The sequence below is a fragment of the Panthera pardus genome, unplaced genomic scaffold (assembly GCF_024362965.1).
Source record: "Panthera pardus isolate Hobbes unplaced genomic scaffold, ASM2436296v1 HiC_scaffold_26, whole genome shotgun sequence".
NCBI classification, from domain to species: Eukaryota; Metazoa; Chordata; class Mammalia; order Carnivora; family Felidae; genus Panthera; species Panthera pardus.
The window spans coordinates 11573237-11596498 of NW_026526832.1; the positions used below are offsets into that span (position 1 = coordinate 11573237).

General features: G+C 43.3%; 1 protein-coding gene across 5 annotated transcripts in view; it reads right to left on the reverse strand.

The window, feature by feature from the left end:
* The window catches only part of CRIM1 (cysteine rich transmembrane BMP regulator 1), a 189150-nt gene that overhangs the window by 21971 nt on the left and 143917 nt on the right, over window positions 1-23262 (reverse strand). For 3 of the 5 annotated variants that reach the window (XM_019447655.2, XM_019447646.2, XM_019447625.2), the window contains 5 exons: window positions 19989-20145; window positions 17116-17237; window positions 15745-15954; window positions 11506-11721; window positions 7242-7463 (listed from right to left, as the gene is read on the reverse strand). In XM_019447655.2, the coding sequence (XP_019303200.1) occupies window positions 7242-7463; window positions 11506-11721; window positions 15745-15954; window positions 17116-17237; window positions 19989-20145 (927 nt within the window). The remainder of the gene's footprint in view (window positions 1-7241; window positions 7464-11505; window positions 11722-15744; window positions 15955-17115; window positions 17238-19988; window positions 20146-23262) is intronic. The other 2 variants (XM_019447635.2, XM_019447637.2) reach the window with 2 other exon arrangements.

Sequence of the window (23262 nt, forward strand, 5' to 3'; positions counted from 1 at the left end):
AGAACGCTACTATTATATTTTATCTTCTTTTAGCTGGTAAAATACCCAAATCCCCGGCTTGTGATATCCCCTTCATTTCCGTATCCCAAAGGTGGGCACATGCTGGGCATGAACTCTCCCTTTGGAGAAGAGATCGATTGTGTGTGTCTCCTGTTTGAGAAACCAGCTTTACTTTTGTTTACGTAAAGAGGAAACAAACCACAACGCTGAAGGAATCTGAGCAAATAATTCACAGGTCACTAAGCGACGCACGGAGGCTGGTGGGCACAGATGAGGGCGGAGTTTGAACGTGCTGGCCCACTGGGCCTTACTTGACTGGAAAAAGAATGGAAAAGCAGAATGCAACTGACGTCTTGCTAAAATGCAGGTGGTCTAGATAATTTCAGAGAGGCAGAGATCTAATACATTGTAATCCTATCAGCACATGATTAAATGTTTTTGGCTAAAAAACGCAAAAAATATTTATTGATTTAACTCAAAACCTGAGTACCTTATAACATTTGGCTTCTAGTAAATAAAACATCTGCTCTTAACTCATTTTTGTAAAAAAAAAAACAAAGACCAAAAAAACAAAACAAAAACCAAAACCCGAGACAAATGTTGGCATGTAGGCGAACACCTACTTCTCTGTATGTCTTAAAATACTTTGAAAGCAGACCTGACAACCATTTTAAGACCCTTCTTGGAAGTCCATTTGTGTTTTATTTTATTCTGTTTCTTGGGGTGGGAGTCTAGGTGCATTTATAAAAGCCAAAGGGGCCTTTCAGGTTTCTTCAACATACTAGAGAAAATAGGAAATAAAGTTACTGGAAAAATTATAAACTTTCCTGAGTTCCACGAACAGAAACCTCCCCAAACTGGTAAACATGAGGACTTGTGGCTGATTCCCACAGCATGCAGAGGACAGAATTTTTCAGTAATGGGACTTAATCCATGCATTAAGTGTCTGCTATGGATCGATTAAGCACTTCATGGATGGAAGTTCAAGGAAATATTCCATTTTCAACTTGAACTGAGGTCCCATCTCTTACAAGGCCTACAATCCTTCATGGAGATTATACACAGAAACCATTTTGAAAACACATAACGTAGTCTAAAAGGCAGAAACAATGAAAGATGAAGATAAGGAAAACATAGCACTTGCTTTATGACCTAAGGGAAGCTTTCCATGTAAAAGAGTACAGAATTCTGTTACGCAAACCTTGAGGAGGAAGCCACTGGACTTCCCAGAGCGGGTCCTGCCGTCACAGCCCAATGTCCAAACACCCCGCCAGCAGCCTCCAGAGGGTCTGCTGAGTGACTTCAGGTCTGAATACATTTCCTTATCAGAAATAACCTTCCATATCGGGGGAAGGGGGGCGGGTCTTTCCCCCAACCACTCGAGAGTCCAAAATCAGGGTTGGTCTCCTGGACAGAAACAAGAGGCGAAGACACCAGTGCCAGGCTCCCTTCTGTGCAACAGACCTCTTGAAAATAAGACTGTGCTGGTGCCCAGATAAGGACAATGCCACTCGGAGGTTGGAACCACTGGAATTTCTGTTTACACAGCTAAGGCCTAGGACACTGAGGTGCAAAGAGAAAGCTGCATATGGCATGAGCAGGATGAGGTGCTTCCCAGGGTGCAGGGTAGACCAACTGAAACCAGTCACTCTTTATTTCTGCTGCGGCAACTTGAGACCCATTCCAAAGTCAGTACAGCATGTGACAACCAGAACGTCTGCAGCCGTTCACCCTCTAAACAGCACGCAGAAAAGCATCCGGCTCCCCTTCCCTTCTGTTTAATCACATCGGCACCTTCTGGGACCACCTGGGTTGCTGTGTTGGGACCTCAGGAGCCCAGAGCTCTGAAGGATGTGCGGGAAGCAGACGGGGCTCTTCCTGACGGTGGTGTGCCCTGATGACAAATGCCATGGGCTCTGTTTCTGGACTCGCGGTGGATCGTGCACCGCAAGTTCACGGACTCCTCAAATGGGCCTGGCCTCTCAAAGTAAACAAAAACCAAAAGAGCTGCATTTTCTCTCCCCTGGTGCCATCCGGAAGCATGAAAGGGATTGGGAAGCTCTGAGGTGTGTGGGTGGCACACTGCCCCAAGCAGCTGTGCTACGGGGCCTTAGAAAGCATGCTGTCTCCACACCGACCACAATATGGTGATGAGGCAGTGGTGGGCGATTAAGGTAAGAGTGCAGGACGAGGTACACCACCTCTTGCAGAAAGGCAGGTGCCATCTTTCAAGGGAGCGATCAGAATCGATTTGGCATGTGGCCCAGATCAGCTGCACTCTGTTAGAAGAGCTGTAACTGTACTGACCCAAGTGAGCACTCACGCTGTGTCGACTTAAGTACCCTCACCGGGGTGTGTATGTGTGTGTGTGTGTGTGTGTGACTTAACTGTATGTCTTAGAGATGAGGAATTAAGTATTTGCTATGTTTGATTCCTGGGCGGAGTTAAATACACAACGATCAACAGATGTTCCAAAGAGATACTGTTGATATTTGTAATCTCTAAGGAGAGATAGCTAAACAAGTTAACATTATCATAAACAGAAAACTAAACAAAAATGAATGCTGTATAATAGACTGACTTGATAGAAACTATAGATACCGCCGCTATTAAGGAGAAATATTATTCATCATCTTCTAATTGAAGATCACAATAGAGAGGAAATAGAATGACAACCATCGCAACCAGTGGAGTGTGCCAAGCCGCCTTGATTCCACATAAAAGCTCTACCTCAAATATTTATATATAATAAATATAAAAAATAGCCAATCTCTAATCAGTCTGCAGGAAAATCATTTTCACAGACTCTGAAAGATATGGGATACTTAGCGACACTTAAAAGATACTAGACTTAAAGATATATAATCGGGGTATCTTAACTTTGTTCACATCACACGTACACATTTTATAACTTGTATGTACACTTTCATAACCTACAAATACACAATTTCATACCTCTCGTACATAAACACACACACAAATACACGCAAGCGACTAACCTTTGACAAAAACTTCTCAAGTGAAAAAGATGCACGGACTCACAGATTTCCAGCCAGCAAACAGGACTTTAAATATCTGACCTCAAATATTTTCTAAAGTAACACATGGTTACAAAGAAATAAATACATAGCTGCCAAACCCTAAGTTTCGAAACGATATTGTATGCACTAAGTAATAACAGGACTGGGCCAACACAGGGGCTGCCTACCCGAGAATGGTCCCGTTCAGACTGGCTCGATTGAGGGGCACACCTGTGCATCTGAATGTCCAAAGTCAAGAGCAGGCGTGATGCTGCAACAATATAGGCTTGGAGACCCCACAAGCTGAATTCAGAAAAATCTTCATGACGAATGTAGCGCTCTATATATTTGCCCGGGAATGACTAAACCCCTGCACGTGGTTGAGGGTCCACTGGAATGCTGACGGTGCCCCGCACAGAAGCCGTCTGGCCCTCGGCAGAAGCATCACCGACACGAACATCAGAGCAGAGCGAGGGGGATGCGGTCAGGGCATCACCCTCAGGGCAGGCATCCCCACAGGCACTGACTGTGTGAGGGCTGGATTGTTAACTGTCCTGGAGGAGGGATGGACTAAAGACCTCACTGGAATTCTTTTTGCTCTACGAAGGGTCCGGAATGGCATGTGGGATGCGGTCAGTGATCAGGCCACGTGTGCGTGGTGAAGTGTGTCACAGTGAGGGCATCTGCTGTTTATGAGAAACCACGTATCAAACCTGCCATCACACATTACGATTCCCACCGCACCTTGTACCTTCACCTGATTTATGCGCTCAGCTCATCTTTTGATTCTTGCTCCCCATCCTGCAAGCCATCGTAACAGTCAAAAAGCCTCTGAAAATAAAATCTAAATTCGTGTGTATTTGCGTAGGAAACTGGAATATAAAAAAATGAGGGAATCAGAAAATGTTTCACTAAAATGACTGGGTAATTACTACTTAGTTTCTTTCTAGTACGAGGATGAATTCCCAAATGATGGGTATTATCGGTAATGAGACAAAGCTGTTCACTTCTCAAAATTAATCATCAATCCTATTAATTATGTCTGTATTACACATTCTATTAAATTAGCACACATAATATGAGGCCTTCACACATCAAAAGAGAAGCATTATCATTGCACATTAGTGACTTGATAATTTAGCTGAAAAGAACACAAATATTCATAATTATACTACTTTCCGTAGGATCACCACTTTTCAATTCTCTTACGGTAAGAGAAAAGGATACTTTGCAAGGTGAAGGAAGCATGCTTTTGGTTAGGGGTTTTATCAGTACAAAAAAAGGTCAGATTAAAAGCAGGTTTGAGGTTTTTGGAAATCTGTATTTGAGAGATCTAATTAGTTCACTCAGGGACCCATGGCCATGGTGAGGTCAGCACTGCAGGCTGGGTGGGGTGAGGCACACGTGGCCCCGGGAACAGATGATCTACGTTAAGAAGAGCTGGTTTCAAACCGAGAAAGCCCAAAGCAGGAGACCGTGCAAGCACTGGTCCTCTGCGCCTCCTGGACAAATAATCTGGTGCCTTAGGACATGCAAAATGATGGCCTGTCTTTTTCTTTGCTAGTGATCTCTGGATGGTGATGCCAGCTTTGCCACTGAGGCACAGCCGGTAACTGCCTGCAGGGTGCTAGTGCTGCCGGGCTTGGAGCCCTTACAAGGGACCAGGCTGAAGAGAAGCTGATAAGAGAACAAGCCTGAAGAGGCCAAGGGAGCTAACTGGAGAGGCAGATAGGGAATCTCCATATCACAGGGACTGAACTTGACTTTGTATGCTTGGACATAAGGGGGAGAAAGGATGAAGACTAATCCAATAAGGCTACTTGCAAAATATGTATGATGTATACAGAAGGGGCTCAGTGACTATTTTAATAATAGAACAACATGTATGAAGCATTAAGATGAATGAATAAAAGTATACAGTATTACTCATCAAATCTTCAGCCTCCCCAATATGTTCTCCTGAAGATAAGCCTTAGATTTATATATAATACAATTACACCTGCCACTGAAACACAATTTCACTTTATTATTATGAGCTTGTACGAACAAAAATGTAGTGAAAGTGCTTGCAAACTAACTTAAAATCAAAGTAAAAAATGTGGACCAGAGTGGCATTTAACTGTCCACACTAAAGAAGAATGTACAGTTTAAATCATGCAAGAATTGGAAGAGGAAATATGAAGGCCAAAGAAACAACCAAACAAATCAAAAACAAAAGCAAACCCCAAAGCCCCGCAAATAACAAAAAAACAAAAAGCAAAAAACAAAACCGAGAAAGACATAGACTACTCTTGCTTCTAGGTTTCTTTCCATGAGTTTAAATTTGTCACATTGGCTTTGAAAAAGAAGTGATTTACTATTTATTACATGCAAACAAATGTACTAGTTCAGTAATTTACTAATTACAAATTTACCGGTTAAGCAGCAAAACACAAGAACTTTTTCTATCTAAACAAAATAATCTGAGAAGTTTCAACACACAAGAGACTCACTGTCAGATCTTTCCTCTGAAGGTAACATGGAATTCTCAGCCTCCTGGGCCCTGGTTTCTTTTCTAAGTATGATCCAAGTGCCCCTGGTGGATTCATAAAACCCCTGTACTGGAGTTTTGATATTTAAATATGGTAGTGGCAGTTGTAGTGGTTGTACATTTCTCCTTTCTGCTAATCCCCTAGCCTGAAATGGTGGCCTAGTTACGCCTTTTATTTATATCTCACCAAAGGCAGTGCCATTTTTTTTGTCTAAATTCCGGTCAGCTCTTTGAAAAAATAAGCAGCACTAAGTTGGATGTATGACTTGACACATTGTTTTTGGCTCCACTTGGGAGCTAGGAAGCTTATGGGTATTACAGAAAAACCCAATGTGTTGGTCACTAAAAGGTAGGGCAATCGTAGGTGCTGATTTGCTTCAGATACTCCTGGTCTAGAGCTGTTGTCCCATCATAATTAACAGCCCCTGTTTCTCTCTCAAAAGCATCATGATTTGAAGAATAAATTACATAAGTGGTCACTCTATTAAAAAAAGGGAATCCAGCTTTCAAACATACATTTTAATACTCTATGGCCATTATACTGAGAAATATCTAGCTGTAAAATTCCTGAGGGAAGAAATTGTGTTTTTAGAATCTCTGCATCGCTTATATACCAACACACAAAATAAGACTCAGAGGAAGTGGCCTCCTGTCGTGGCCAGAGGTCACACAGTCAAGGAGAGGGAGCTGTCCTGATAAGCTTGAGTTGTGGCCAACAGGTACCTGAGTGCCATTCATCGGTTCTCCTTTGGAAACTGGTACAAAGCGCTGTGGCCAGATCATCTCCTATTCCTCAAGTATCATCCCAAATATACAGAATTACTTGTATCTAGAAAGCATGCAAGAATCTCCAACAGTAAATGCACAATACATGCAATTAATACGGCTTGCCTAATTTTTCACCTGCTACTCTGATTACACGTTCATTACTGGCTTGAGAGGCATACATTGTCTTTCACTTGACTTCATGAGCTCTACTCAATACGAAAGCAATGAAAGAGAGTGAGAGCCTTGGGAGTGGGGACTGTGCTTTTATTAGAGTTGCCAGCTGTCTGAGCCTTGCCTTCTGGACTCCAGAACAGCATCTGGCTTATATCCATAGGACCGATTTCAGTATAGACGTCAGGGGCAAACATACATATGTCTCCTGCTGAAAAGCTGTATCCCCATGCGTCATAAGGAGAGGATTCTGTCAGTTTCTCAGGCCTCACTTTGTGTCCCGAAGGCCCTCAACATGGACAACTGCTTGGTTTAAATGGAATCAACTAAGTGTCAGCAGACAGAGGAATACCGGGGACACTAAATCAGTATTTGGTATTCAGTTGATCTCAAGGCAGCAGCGAGCTCTATGTGCTAAGTGTACCTTAATATGGGACATGGTGTTTCTCTGTGAACAGAAAGACCGCTGTAAATAACAGGGTGGAGAAAGGGAGCTGAATATTGAACATCCTGGAACAGCAAAGGAGCCCAATAGAACATGACAGTGCTATATCATCATGGCATTCTGAGACAGCATTTCTTTATTCTTAATATGTTTTACCTTGCGAACACGTCTTCCCCATCACCCTCCTGAAACTAGCGCTTTGGCTCTGTGTCACATGTCAGAAACATTAACTGATCTAGGCAAATGGCTGTCAATGTAGATTTAGTGGCCAATGGTAGAAACCCAAGATTTTTTTTCATGGTCTTACCTATGCAGTAGGGACAACACTGGCCTTTCCTCAAAACAGGTCTTTCACAGGATACTGAAGGGCAAGACTCAGAGTAACAGCTAATTACGCTATCCATGCATACACAGCTGGTACAAACGTCAGGCTTCCAGGACTCAGCTGCCAGGAATATATCCCCTTCATCATTTTTGCAGTAACTAGGCACGCTCTCATTATGGGATGAGGAAGGCTGAAGAGGTTCATCTGGAAAAACGAACATAAGGTCAGCAGAGAAAAGGAGATGCTATAGGCCACCTGTGCAACATAGCGAATTTCACTGTGTCTCGTAAAAAGCACACTCAGTCACTGTGGTTCAGTGTGCCTCCTATAAGTGACTCAGGAATGAAATGGCAAGTCTGACTTGGGCAGGGTCTTGAATTTCGAACGCAAGACAATAAGGACCACAAAAGACCTGTTACCGAGAATCTGTTAGTTGTCTGTACAACATCCTCTCTCCTCTTCCTCTGTAGCTTACCCAAATCCTGGTTTTGGGGGGTGGGGTGGGTGGTGGAGGGTTTGGATCACAACAGGTGTAAGTCAAACAAGACGATCCTGCTCCCTGCTTTTCCAGTCTCCCCTGCAACTAAGGGTGGCCCTGTCACCTGGTTGTGGCTAATGGGACTTAATGGCTAATGAAGGGATTTCTGGGAAAGCTTCCGCTTTCCTAATAGAAGCGCAGATGTGGTGCAACTCTCACATTCCTCCCGCCTGGAATGTGAGTGTGTTGTCTGTAGCTGTAATATCCTTATCGTACCTGTAGGAGACGGACCTCTACATATCTAAGACAATGATCAATGCCGATAAACACCTGCCTCTGCACTTCTTGTAATGTATGTGAAAGAAACTTCTATCTGTCTAAAAAATGTAGCTGGGTTTCTCCTCTTATGTGCAGCTATGTGCAGTCTTAACCAATCGATATCCAAACAGACTTTCACTGCACCTTCAAAACACCCATTTATAACATCCCAATGTTCAGGCATTCACGTTAATGGCTAAGAGATAATGGGAAATCTAAATTACTCAATAAGGAGGCACCCACATCATCTGCAAGTCGTCTGTGTCTTTGTTAAAGACTTTGACCAGAGGGTTCTCAGGTCAAACTTGAAACAGAAAAGAAGGTTACCAGAAAACCCAGTTATCTCTTTGGGTCTTGGCATCCATTGAAATCACAAGAAAAGCTGTAACCTCAAGCAGAAACCTGACTGGGGTAGAACAAAGAAAAACAGGATAGTGAGGTTCCTAGTTCAGAAATGTGACAATGCTGCTAAGAGAAAGCACTTGCAACCACCTTCACCAGTCAAGAGCTTGGAAAAAGCCATGATGTCCTACCCGGCAAACCTCTACATTTTCTCAGTGGCCACATGGTCAAAAGAATGATCATATCCTCCTCTTGGAATCAGTCTCACGAAGTCTGCTATTTGCAGTCACAAACCAGAACTAACTAAGATAGGCAGTTATTACAGTGATGTAGAAGCTCTAAATGTCACATTCTCCTTCCATCCGTCTCAAGAATACGTCCTATAGCCAACACATTCTCCTTCCATCCACCTCACGAATACGTCCTACAGTCAACAAGTTTGATTTGACAAGAGCCTCTCTGAGGAGCAAGGCAGTTGCTTTGTTTTGGGAAAACAAAACAAAACAAAACAAAACAAAACAAAACAAAACAAAACAAAACAAAAAATGGAATGGGTGCCATGCCTTCTCCTGGAAGTGATGGAACCGTATCTCCTACTGCCAGTCCCAAAGGTATTCCCAAGTGAAAAAGAGACATTGGTTCCACTGCTCCAAATGTGCTCTCGGTCCAACTTTAGGGATGGTTCCATAGATGAATTCCATATGGGTTAAAAATGGGGGGTTTGGGATTCCCTTCTCAGTGACCTTTTCAGGGTCATCCATTTCCAGGGATAATTTTGCCCTGAGGGTCCTCTGGGTTATGACAGCTTAGCTCTTGCAAGCAGTATCCACCCTCATGTCTAAAAATTTAGAAGAGGACAGGGACAGCAGTGATGGAGCTAAGAAGTACCAAGTGAAATGAATACTCTAGAGTCTGGAGGCCTCTTGTTGAGGCCTAGAGAAGACCCTGGGGGACACTGGTAGCTGCTGTCAGTGCTGGAACAGGAGCCAGGGCGGAGATGCAGATTCTGGGGACTCCTTCCCCCGGGCAGGAGACCCCTAACCAAACCCTAGCTGACCAGGTCATCTGGGAATCTTGCCCATGGTATCTTCCTTCTTTGGGCCTCTCTTCCTATTTTCCTCCCGCTCCAGAGACCCCGTCTTTATACTTCTGATTCCAAATACTGAGTCCTAAACTTTGTTTTTACCAATTCCTTGGTTGGCGCTCATCCATTCCTTTTATTTCTATTCTACCTCCCTCTCTCTTCTGTGCTATGCTTCTTTCAAACTCTAAACAGTAAAGGATGAAAGAGAATTTAATAAACCTTTAAAAAGAAAGAAGTGTTATTCCATTCTCTTTCTTACTTTGGCGAAGAATCACCACCTGCAAGGATGCTCGATCTTGGTGAACCTATTTCTGTTTCCAGACCTTGCTCTAAACCCAGGCTAGAGGAGGGGGAAAGTGGAAGGACAGAGGGCATAACAGGGCACCCTAGGGGAAACAATCATCAGGAGGGACACAACTCTTCTAATTGTACATATGTCTCCTTTCTGGACTACGTTAGGAGGCAAACATCCTAAGATTAGAGATGGTCTTTTTCCAGATGTGAAATACACCCTTTATCAACACTACTGTTCAAATTCACTGTGAAGAAAATGTTTTGCATTTTAAGACTCTTTAAAATTGCTGCAACATAACAATGAATGGAAAGTTCAGGAAGATCAATTATGGGTCAGGTGACTTATTTTAAAATAATAGCATTCCAGAAATGCTCTTATTCAAATATAAGAGGAATGTTTGGAATACTGATATATAAAGCAATAAATCCTAATGTTTAAGAGGAAAGCTATGACTGAACTCTCTCTCAGGTTGTATGTTAAGAAAAGACAAGCCACCCAGGTGTAAGTTAATAAACGCAAAGCCAGTGCACAGGGGTGTCCATTCCCCTTAGGAACTGAACCAAAAAACATTATAAGGGTTTGAACGTGAATAAAGTAGTGATTAAAAAACAAAAAAGTAATGAGGGGTGCCTGAGTGGCTCAGTCGGGTAAGCGTCCGACTTTGGCTCAAGTCATGATCTCATGGTTTGTGAGTTCGAGTCCCACATCAGCCTCTGTGCTGGCAGCTCGGAGCCTGGAGCCTGCTTCAGATTCTGTGTCTCCCTCTCTCTCTGCCCCTCCCCCGCTTGTGCATGCGTGCTCTCTTTCTAAAATGAATAGACATTAAAAAAAATGAAAAAAAAAAGTAATGAAACACATGGGTTTATGTTTTACTGAGTAAAACTACTCTTAAGAATATACATTTAGAAGGCAAATGGTTATTGATTTAAATGGAAGAGACCAAAAGCTAAGCAACAACAAAATAAAAGTAGCTGTGCTGTCCACTTGGCGATGTTATATATACAAATTACCTTCTGGGAAAAAGGAATATACTCCGGTGTTAACTACGAGTGCTACTTTAGTCATAAAACCAGTAACTTATGTTTAAAATCTTGACAAAATTTCATCACGTTTGTATCTTTGAATCATGACCATGAATTTACAAGCAAAGGCAGGTTACCTGAGCAGTAAAAACACTACTCTCTGTGCACGTGCAGTGCTAGTCAAGTTAATACTTTTGGATCGTAATTTATTTGTCACTGCAGATTTGAGGGGGTGAACATGATGCATATTTTATCAATTCTCTGTTTAACATTCCACAAGTATCTCCACCACCCTTCCGTACAAAGAATTTTATTTACATTATTTATCAATAACTGCTCTTCACATTTGTTAGGGACAAAGATGACTTTCCACATTAGCAAAATCAGCTGGAATAATTTGCTGCAGCAGGGCTATCTCCCGAGTCTGAGATGTAGGGTTAAGAGACAAGAATGGCAGAAAGAAACAGTCTCTTTTCCCCCTCAAAGTCACCTCAAATGCAAGGCATATTAATTACATAAATATACGTGGCTGATAGAGGGAAATGAATTTAGGAAGCAGGCTGCCAGCTGCTCCGGCCTGGGTGACTGGCTCCCGGGCATGGCATGCTGCCACGTGGGGCTCAGCCCGGCCTGCTGGCTCTGCAGAGTGACAGAGCCCAAGCCACAGGCTTCCCCAGCGAGCATGTCCCAAGGCACGGCGCAGTTACCTGTGCACTGTGGGCAGCAGGAGTCCTGGGTGCGCGAGGGGTTCTGGCAGAGCAGCGGTGGGCACACCTCTGTCTCACACAGCACCCGCCCGCTGTGGCAGGTGCACTGCGTACAGGAGTCGATGTTCCAGGTTTCTCCTTCCACAAAGTACTCTCCTCCGGGGGCGTGGCAAATGGAGGGGGTGCTGAGCTCTGGCTTTTGCACCACAAAGTCATCTGGGAAATGACAAAAAGAAATCAAGACACAAGAATTTACTCAACTGTGGTCTTGCCAACCCTTGGAGAAGCTGGTGTCATCTGCTCGAAGGGACAGAGAAATGGCGGTAGAGTATCTCACTCTGTTCTCAGCAAGACGACGGTGAAGAAATATTCCATGCACAGGAATAGAAGGGGACGGTGAAAGAGCTGGTTTCCAGAAGAGAGGTTCAAGCGGTCCCAGTGTGTCAACAGTAATGACAGAATTCAGTAAGGGAATTAAATTACCTCAAGAGGGACTCTTCCTGTCAAGAAGAGAACAGGGCCTCTTAAGGGATCTCTGAATATATAGGAAGTGTCTAGAATAACAATCTCTCATTTACTGAAAGCTTACTGTGGCCCAATTTCCATGCTGTTTTATGTGTGTTGGTTCATTTATTCCTCCCACCAACTTGTGAAGTAGGTACTGGGATCCTATGTTACATATGAGGAGCAGAGGACTCAAGGTATTCAGGGCAGACAGGGAATCTGCACCCCAACTATGTTTGTTTGGATCATGGATATGCCTCCAGATTAAACACAACTTCCAACCCGGTCTGTGCCCCATCCACTTCATTATCTCTACGATCCTGCGTACGTTTATGCTTGGAAATACATCCTGCTGTCGAGCAGGCCACACCCCAAGACTAGCTGGCAGCAAACGGAGCAGGAATGCTCTTTCAGAATCAACAGTCTGGAAACCCTCACCTGAGACTAAACATTTGCTTGGCAATGTCATCATCAAGAGAGGTAAATGCCCAGAAACTGATGATAACTATGATTTCTTGCCCCAGAAGAGAGGCGATTTTGGTGTCTTGGTGAGATGATAATGACAGAGAGGGAGCTCAATGTTGAAAAGGTCTGCAGCGGTACTGGGAGTTGCCCTGAAGTTGTGCTGAGGGAGACGAGAAGTATGAGGACATTAACCAAACTTGTGTCATCCAAATACAACAAGCGTTTCAAGAAGGTGTTGACAGTGGTGAGCCCTGCCGAGAAGCAGTCTGGAGACACCACGGCTAGCTCATGCTTGGAGCTCAGTGGAAACTGGGCCCCAGGACAGCTCCCCTGTCTGTGCGGAGATGCTCAGAGCTGGAATCTCTGAAGAGCTCCCATGCTGTTACTTTCAAAGTGATGGTCAGCGTGAGAGTCCACAACTCTGATGAGATACAGTGCTGTGGGCGGATTCCCAGCTAAGATGGTAACTACGAACACAGCTTTGTCTCAGGGGCACTAGGAAAGACTGGAGCTTTGCCTGAGTGGACCGATTAGGGAGAAATGACACACTAGCCAATGCTTACATTCATAAGCCACCAGACCAAACTCTCCAGTGATGAGACAAGTGGAGAGGATAGTAACTAGAACGCAAGTGAGGGGGGACGAGATGGTTTCCAGAGAAGACAAAAACTTTTCCAAAGAGTGGCAATAAGCTAATGCTGGAAAAGCATGACTGCCTTTCCCTTACTGCCTTTTCCTTTCCAAAATGACTTAGAGAGGCTTGCCAATCACTGCCCTTCTCAACGCTGATGCAGAAGGAAGTGGTGGGAAGAAAGCAAGGCACGTTTGCAGATGTCTTGCCAGCTTCTCTGCCATACTCCGTGCCTCAAGGAGACCATGTGAGTGGCAGCAGAGATGGGGACAAGAGACAAACGGAGAGGCAGAGGGAGAGAAGGAGAAAAAAACCTGAGAAACAGTATCGTCTGGTGAATCTTCTAGCAGGACAGTTTAGGAGCTACCCCAGAAAGGAAAACAGCTGATCCTTGAATGGAAGAGGGGAGAAAATATTTAAAATAGGGGTCCCCAGGGGCGCCTGGGTGGCGCAGTCAGTTAAGCGTCCGACTTCAGCCAGGTCACGATCTCGCGGTCCGTGAGTTCGAGCCCCGCGTCAGGCTCTGGGCTGATGGCTCGGAGCCTGGAGCCTGTTTCCGATTCTGTGTCTCCCTCTCTCTCTGCCCCTCCCCCGTTCATGCTCTGTCTCTCTCTGTCCCAAAAATAAATAAAAAACGTTGAAAAAAAAAAATTAAAAAAAAAAAATAAAATAGGGGTCCCCAAATGCAATACTTCTGGAGTCTCTCATCAGGAGAGTCCAGAAGTGGTAGCCCACTTAAGATGTTTGGAAAAAAATATACCTACATACCACATACACGCATGTTTTTATGCATGTATATGTAGACATTTGCAACCCACAATGATACGTCAATTACTCTGTGTGTTTATAGAAGAGTTTTCGCTATTTCTGTAACAGAGAAAACTCATTTTAGTCCCACTGACTTTCAGTTCTTAAATCAATTGTCTATTCTTACTAATGTCTTCGCATTTGAAGCCCTCTGGCTCACTTCTTCACGGAGTACAAGTGGGGCAAAGACGCAGGTGTGTGGTCCATATTCCATACACTGATGCCTAAAATTAAGGCACGGCAGGGGTGGGGGAGATGTGGGGAGCCTGGGTGGCTCAGTCTGTTAAGCGTCCGACTTTGGCTCCAGTCTGATCTCACTGTTAGTGAGTTCGAGCCCCGTATCGGGCTCTGTGCTGACAGCTCAGAGCCTGGAGCCCGCTTCAGATTCTGTGTGTGTGTCTCTCTCTGACCCTCTCCCACCCACACTCTGTGTATGTCTCTCTCAAAAATAAATAAACATTAAAAAAATAAATAAATAAAATTAAGGCACTGGGTCTTCATTGGAACAAATGATTTTTTTCTTCCCCAAAGGGTCAACAGAGTTGTCTCATTACACTGCACATTGAGCTTCTGTTTGAGTGGATACCGGTGGTTTTTCATATTTAACTAGCAAAACACATGAAAAAGGAAACTTTCGATATAGAACACCTAAGACTCATATGAGGACAAGGCAATCTGGTTCTCTACAGGGGTGTGGAGCTGCCTGTCACTCTGATAACTTAGTTACTGAGGGGCCTAGAAGCCCAGAGCTAATAGGGACTCCCCTGCCATGGCAGGCGAAGCCGCCACCCCTCCCCCTGCCCCCGCCCCCCACCTCAGGCTGTGCCTGTCCTGCTGGAGAAAGACAGGTCTCCGGTTCCTGACTCCTGACTGCATCCACGGCATAGGTGGGTCCCATCCACAGGGAGGGATGGGATGGACCGGACGAGAAGGTATCCTGACTCTGAAATCTGACAGGACACACATTCCAACATTAAATGAAATCAGATGCAAGAATCGGGAGACTTCATTTCTCCGTGGCCTTCTGACACTCTATTTTACTTCGGGTAAGAGAGTTAGTATTTCTGCGTCTATTTTTCAAATGAAAAACTGCCTGAGTGCATTTTCCCCTAACTCAAAGTGGCCTGTACTGAGAAAGAAATAATAAATATAAAACTACATTGAGCTCTTTGGATGAAAGGCACTAGATGCGCTATTATGGTAATAATTACCGTTATTGACAGCCATAATTCAGACGCCCATGAGTTATATAATCTGGTCTGTTCTTCTAGCAACTTCTCTTGATTACCAGCATTATGATTTTAAATGTTTTGGATGTGTGGTCACTCTAAATATCTCCATTTGGCAAGAATACCACATAGCCATTAATTTAGAAAAGGGCAATAGCCACAGACTTCGCTAATCCTCTCCCTCTCAAATAGTCCTTTATAAATAATACGCTTTAATGGAATGAAGTTAACATCAATCCCCTCCAATTAACTAAAGCACTCAGCCTCAATACACTATCCATAAAATGGAGAGCTGGACTTTAAAGGACATCAGGTCTGCAAACATTTAAAAAAAAAAAACAGTTCAAAGACCAATGTAATTGAGTAAACCATTAAAAAAGGAGGACAGTAGTTTTAGGGCTTTTGCTTTTTCTCTGGTCTCTGGCTAATCATTGCTAACACCTGGCTGATTTTGTGGCTGTTGTTGACAAAAGGCACAGAGAGCTGAAAAGTGCTCTGGGGGGTCATCCCCGGCAAGACCCCCACACTCAAAGATGCGATGAGGCCCTGCAAGGCAGAAGTCATTTTGCTGAGGGAGCGCACAAGATGGCAGCCAGCGTTTACCTGAACATGACGGGCAGCACTGTCCCGGATGAATGGTGGGGTTGCCACAGGCAGGCACCGGGCAGGTGATCAGAGCACACATTTCCCGTCCATTGTGACAGTAGCATTCCCGGCACCCGTCATGCCAGCTTTCCTCATTTTTATGATGATGGCCATCCATGGACAGACATGTGCCTGACAGGACAGGTGGCCCGGCTGAAGCAGGGACCTCTGGACAGACAGAAGGCAGCCTGGTCAAGCAGCAGCTACGGCACAGGAGAAACAGCCTGCAGTGTCCTCCCAGGTAATGCTACCCAGCCACCAAAAGTCACGTGTACAAAGGACAGCTCACGACACGGGAAAGGCTCACGAAAAGAATGTAAATCAATATGCTCTCAATTTGGAAAAAAAAGAAAAATAGGAAAAAAACTGGCAAATATGTTTCTCTGTTGGCGGGATTACAATTATTTTTACTCCTTTTATTCCTACTTGCTCATGTTTTATGCAGTAAACGAGCACTGATTTCACAGAAAATGGTATATTATGTTCCATACATGCCGAATAGTCTCTCTAGAAGTCACCCAATGGGGAAATCCTGGGCCTCTTGAAACTAACAGATTTTTGTTCAATGGAACAACTGAAGCAGTGACTAGATTTCTGTTTACTCTGATCCCTTAAGAACACTGTTAGGGTGGTAACTAACTTTGAAAAAAAACACACAACAAACTTAGGGATCTTTTACTGCTGAGTATGTGGATCACGCAGACAACTAAAACATACTGGAGTGGGTGCTGGGCTATGGGCAAAGGTGGCGGTCAGTGTGCATGCTCACGTGGCTTCAGGGACATCCCAGGAATGGGAAGTCTCAGGCAAAAGGTATGCCCAGGCTTCATGCCTATCTAGAGGTGTAGGCTGGCATGTGCTTATTCAGCACGAGTTTAAACTGTCATCGCAAACTGTGTTACCAGAAAATACACAAGCAGGCTGCTTAGCCACACCCACCTGCATGGGCTCTTAAAAGGGCTCTTTGCTGCATCAATTCTATCAAGCCACTGCTGGACAGAGGCAGCCTCTACGGAGGTCAAGACAAAGGTGCTTTAGGCTAACGTTCCTAAGATGAGTGAAACTGAAGAGCTGAGAAGTCACTAATTTGGTGCAATATGCTTGGCTATTAGATGTTTATTTTAAATTCTATTCTGAGCTCTTATTCCAATGAGACATGAGGAAAAGGGATGGTCCCATGGGCAAGTGACATTTGTATCTGAGTAGACCATCATCACTGAAACTGTTTCATTTACATCATGTCCTCCTGTTCTTTGTTTCTGAGTCCTGTCTGCTCTGGGGGTGGGGGGGGGGGGTGGGGGGGAAGGAGGGTCATGCGATCGCACTTACCTCTGCACTTGCAGATAAGACAGCCATGACTGTCCTGCTGGAAACCCAAGGGGCAGATTTTACTGCATGGGAGCTCTGGGCATTTCTTACAGCGACAGATGTCACAGCCGTGCTTATTCTTCCTGGGTAATTAAAATTTTGTCAGAGGTCAGAAAATCCAAAAGTCTCAAATGATGCCCAAATGCTCCGATCAAGGGTCACTGAAGTGATACTGCTATGAAGCAGAATGACTTGACTTACGCTCTCAAAAACTCATGGAGTGATGTGTAATTGGCTCTCTGTGGCCGTGACCGCCACCCACCCATGGCCAAGGTTTAGAATTGCCCAAGTACTAATGTGCTTCTGGGATGTGACCGTCAGAACCCCAATGACATGACTGTTGTTTTAATTAGGAAAAGGAGTACCATGATATAAAAAAGACGGATGCATAATGCCATGAACAGGATGGTGAAGGATATATATTGTTGGGCACTGCTAGAGGCCAGCACTGGGGCAAGAGTCCTTCGTTTGTCAGAGTAGGCCTTTCTCACGGACCAATCTCTGAGAGATCTCAGACACCAGTAAAAATAGTAATGAGCGCTTCACTGAACTTAGGGAAGTCAGAAGGAGAACGTTAAGGCTCCACAGACCTGCGGATGCTACAGCCAAGAGTGAGAAAGAATCAAAGCTTTGAGAAAGCCTGCCATCAGTGTCCGCTCATTGTTTCACTCATTAGAAAATAATACCGACTCAACAGTGCTCCGTACATGGGGTAGGACGGAAGCATGCAAGGTAAAGGAAAAAGACTGCATCAATGATCTTTTTCCTTTAATAAACTAGAGTGCCTGAATTCTGTGATCAGAAAGATGATGTGAAATAAATAAATATGTGTTTATGAAATACATCACAGCAGTTTAAGTGGAGGTTTTTTGAAAAGAAAAATTCTTAACAACCATTCCTTATTTTCTCTGAAAGGAGAATGTCACTGTCTATTACAGAGGAGCTCACTTTGTGTCCAACCAGCCACAGAAGTGAGTCTTCTCCTAGGCTCCACATCTCCTCTGCAGGCTCTGCCCTACTTGACTTAATGCGCCTCAGACAAGGAGGAGTTACTCTGTTTACCCTCAGGTTTCATCCCCATTAGCCCTAAGTGGCAACAGTGGTGTCCAACTAAAAACAGAAAAAAGAGAAAAAAAATTCCTGTCTTCATCTTGGATAAATCAAGGAACTCCAAAAGAAGACAGCTCCATGGGAAAGCCTCGGTATACCACTGCCCACATGACAGTTAAATTACAATCTGCTAAGTGAAATGAGAACCTAACACTAGGATCTTATTTATGCCACCATAACGAGACCAATGAATTCAATGAATTATTCATACTCATGTCAGACAGCATGTCACTTTTTAAGTTCTATTGAGGCTTTATCTGATTTGTTTGTTCACTCCTTTATGTATTATTATCCGTCCATCTACCCACCCAATCCTTCCGTAAGCCCTGGCTGCACACAGAGAGTAACAATCGACTCAGCAGGTATGTATAAGGGGCACTGATGGCCGCCTTCATCCTAACGGTCCCACATGGTGTCTGGCCAAAGTTCCTCCTTCAGAGGGTGTCCTTGAAACACATGTTCTAGCTGAGGCAGTACTCATTTGTCTCTGCTGGTCCACCTGGTCCGCACTGAATGCTCTCACTGACAGGAACATGAAGTGGACCCCACAATCCTCTAAGAGATTTCTCTTCAAGGTGAAGGCTGGACTTGAATGCAGCCTTGGTTCTGAGCTGTCATAATACTGCAGCAGGTTGGCTGTAGTTACTATTATGATAATAACACTTTATTCAACATTAGCAGTGAAGCTAAGAAATAATTATACTTGTGCTGGTATCACAGTCACATTTTAGGATGAAGAACAATGATGGTTTATTTATTTGGGGACTTCCTAAGAATAGTGAGCACTCCTAATTTAACTATCTGATTAAAATTAGATTTAAAATTCTCCTAACCCTGCTAAACCAGAATTTCTAAGAGAAAGAATAAAAATGGTAACTAAAATGCCAGGCAAGAGATGATGGATCTAAGTCCCTTATAATTACTAGCAATACACAAATATACCAAATTGGAAAGGCAGAAAGACAGGGAAGGGAACCAAGGGAAAAAAATGATAAAACAAGATTATGACAGGTAAGTTTTTAGGGAACCAACAAAGCTATAAGGGCAGAAAGAGACACTAATACAGACACTAAACAAATGTGAAGTGTCTTTATCTCCTGGGATAATCTAGATTTCCACGGGGTTTGACTCAACAAAGAATACTTGAAAATACAAATCATGGTTCTTATCTCTAAAGAAATTCATAAAACGTACTGGTCCTTAAAGAAAAAGTATGAACTACAGACCAGAACCAAGATAAAATACCGAGGCGTGGCCAATAAGCATGCTCCATATTGCCAACGAGCGGCTGTCCACTGAACTTAAAATGCACATTAAATACATTATCACAAAATAGTCACTGGGGCAGTTATGAAAAGTTGTGGCACGTGTAATACTAGGACCTCATGACAATTCCCCACTGGCAGCGTCCATAGGCCCTTGCTATGAGGCAGTCTCAGAGAAGAGGCCCAAAGGATAGTGGCCAGAAAGGCTCTGGTCCCTCTGCATAAAAAAGCAAAACTTGAGTGTTTATACCCTCTTTTTACTGTTCTCCGATTCACATAACAAAGCGAGCACAGATATTCTGGACTCGCAGCATCACTGATCCATCCATACACACACACACACACACACACACACACACACACACACACACACACACACGAAACAGCTAACAAAATAAGTGTGGACGTTTCATTAAGTTACAGATACTTAAGACTAGATCCTCTGAATTAAATACTTACAGGTATCCAAATGGACAATACTTGTCACAGATGATAGGTCTGCACTTCTTGGGGCGTGGGCGGCACTGACAGATCTCACAGCTGTGGGCATCAGTCAGGAAGCCGAAGGGGCAGTCCAGAGTACACCCTCGCTTGAGCCCCGAGCACCGCTCTTCCCCTGTGAAGAAGCACAGAGGCCGTGAGGTGTTGCGGGACACACGGACACTTCTATACCTTCCCTAATCTTCCAGTCTCGCTCCACAGATGTAAATGTCTCACGTCTCCCGCAGCATGAGGAAGTGGTTAAAGGTTACAGACCTGCTATTTCATGGTTCTCCCAACAGAACTCCGTGCAATACACAAAATGAAGCCCAACTTTGAACAATAGATTTCTGAAGCGCATTCTGATCTGGTGCTGAAGGGCAGGCTGGTAACTACAGCCTGAGGTGCAGGTGAAATGGAGTGTGATTTTTTTCACGAAATTTGTTCTTATATTATGAATTACCTCAAACTACTGTTTACCATGTATTGTTAAAAGGTGAGAAGTAGAAACTTACACCCCAAATTTCATTATATATTTTTCTCCTAATAAATGCTCACAATAACACATGTTCTTAAATGTTCATAGAGTGTTTTCTTGACGCATAGAACGTTAAGAAATGTTTTCTCTTATGAGTTTTAGATATTATCCCATGATACTGCATATTACATGTAGCCTAAAGGATTTTGTACCCTTTCTTTAAAAAAAAGCCAGTCTTAACCACATGATATAAAGTGAAACAGTCAGTGTTTCATTTAGATATTTTTTCCCTACCATTGACAAATATCCAGGTATTAGGATAAGCTTAATTGGACACTAAAAAGTGTATGTGGCAAAAATGTCTACATTAATGTTTATCCACTATTTGAAATGTTCAAACTCTCCTCTGTTAGCAGAATTTGGAGTGATGTTTAACTGTCCCCAGTTAATTATAAGATTATTTTGGAATTAAAACAAAGGAGGGTAAGATACTATGGAGATTGGCAAAAGAAGCTAGTGGAGATACTAGCTTTGTAGAAGTCTTCTAAAAAGATTTCAAAAGGTGTGAGATAGGACTTCATATAGGGAATGAAAATGTTCCAGTAAGAAAAGCATGCCTAGGGGAACACTAAGACAACCTGACACCTCTTTGTATTGAATGCAGTCTGAAAGTCAACCAAATTTAAAGAGGCTGAGACAGTGATGGCAAAAGTACAGCAACTTTGGGGGCGCCTGGGTGGTGCAGTCAGCTGAGCGTCCAACTCTTGATTTCAGCTCAGGTCATGATCTCGCGGTACGTGAGTTTGAGCCCCGTGTGGGGCTCTGCACTGACAGTGTGGAGCCTGCTTGGGATTCTCTATCTTTCTCTCTCTCTCTCTCTCTGTCCCTCCCCTCCCCCCCCCCCGATAAATAAATAAACATTCAAAAAAAAAAGTACAGCAATGTTTGATTCCTGCTCTGCATGGACTGGCAAGATGGGAAGCAGAAACTATTTTTGTCGGAATAATAAATGAATCTGTATTTTATATGGACACCTTTTAAGCATAAATATTGTAAATAATGCATAGGTTACTAAGAAAAACAGAACATGTGACCCTCTGCAAACAAATCTTGTAATCTAAAATTAAACCTTGAACTACAATTAATAGGTGAGATGGGTTCATGTTTTACATAAATATTTTAAGATAGAATCTTTTGTGAATCTTAGCTGGCAAAATGCGAATATTTAATTTGCTATCTTTTATGGAGAAAAATGTGATTTATGGTATAATTTTCTACTTTGTCCTGATCATAAACCTTTCATTACACATATTTAATATAACCCCGTGGGTCTGTATCATACTGCGAAGCAACTGATTACTAATTTGCATCCTTAAAAGTGAAATTCTAAATGGCTCATTTAAAAATTTGTAATTATAGGATTTGAAAGGTCATCAGTTTTCATCTGTTTCCATCGTTAAGGGATGATGAAGGAGAGAGAAGACTTCAGAGCCACATTTCTTTCTCTGACAATGAAATAGAAGTTGTGAGCCCATTTTTCTATCACATGAAATTTTAAGTCATGACACCAAGCAGATTATGTTGGTATGAAATAGAGGAACTAAAAACGCTCTGAGAACGTCCCAGAGTCAGCATCCCTGGGGATTCAATTCCTTTGAACTTTGGATTCAGTGCACCTTTGTGCCTTAATATTTTTCTGCTCCTATAAAAAAGTCGTTTTTCCATAGACTTCAATCTAGACTGGTTTTCACTCTTTTTTTTTTTTTTATTTTTTTAAAATGTTTGTATTTACTTTTGAGAGAGAGACAGAGTGCAAGCAGGGGAGGGGCAGTGAGAGAGGAGAGTGAAACACAGAATCTGAAGCAGATTCCAGGCTCTGAGCTGTCAGCACAGAGCCCAATGCAGGGCTCAAACCCACGAACTATGAGCTCATGACCCGAGCTGAAGTTGGATGCTTAACCAACTGAGGCATCCGGGCACCCTAGACTGGCTTTCACTCTGAAAGAAAGTTGTTCACCAAGCTGAAACTAACTGATAAAAGCTACATCAGTCTGGAACTACCTCTGCTCTGCAATGGAAGAGCATTTCAAACAAAGGCTGCTATGTTTACACAAACACACAGAGAACTCAGACAGGAGATGGGCTACGCCACCTAGGGCAGGATGCTCTAATGTCGCCCTGGCTTGAAACTGCTCACTGGCCTATTCTAGACTGGACCTGTCTCGCTTCTGTTCCCCTAACAGAAGGAGGCTCTAGGGTGGGGCCCTATTTTCTTACTTCTATAGCCTGGGTGCTACGATGGCGTTTAGAATGGAGTGAATGAACATGAATAGATCGATGTTCTTGCTATTTATCCCTCCACTCTCATCAAGGCTGCCATATTAAGAGAAAAATAAACAGGTCGAAAAAACTTACTCTGCTAGTATTTAAAGTCACCTAAAATACCGGCACCTGGTAACCATCTCAAAATACCATCTTCTATTATTTCTTCTTCTCAGAAAGAAAGAATATTAAAGACGGTAAGGTAGCCCTAGATCCATGTATCAATTATGGACTTTTCTTACTAGAAAGGTACCATCAAAGCAAACCTTTACATAAAGAGCAGAACAAAGTACAAATATCTCATTTATAAATGGGTGCGGGGAGGGTTCAGTTTGCTTGAAAAGCTTTAGTACATCACTTGAGGCAACATGAAAGAAAGAATGGCGGCTTTATGTTCATAATTTTTCAGCAATATGACTTTACTATGATCTAAAAATGCTTTTTAATCCATAG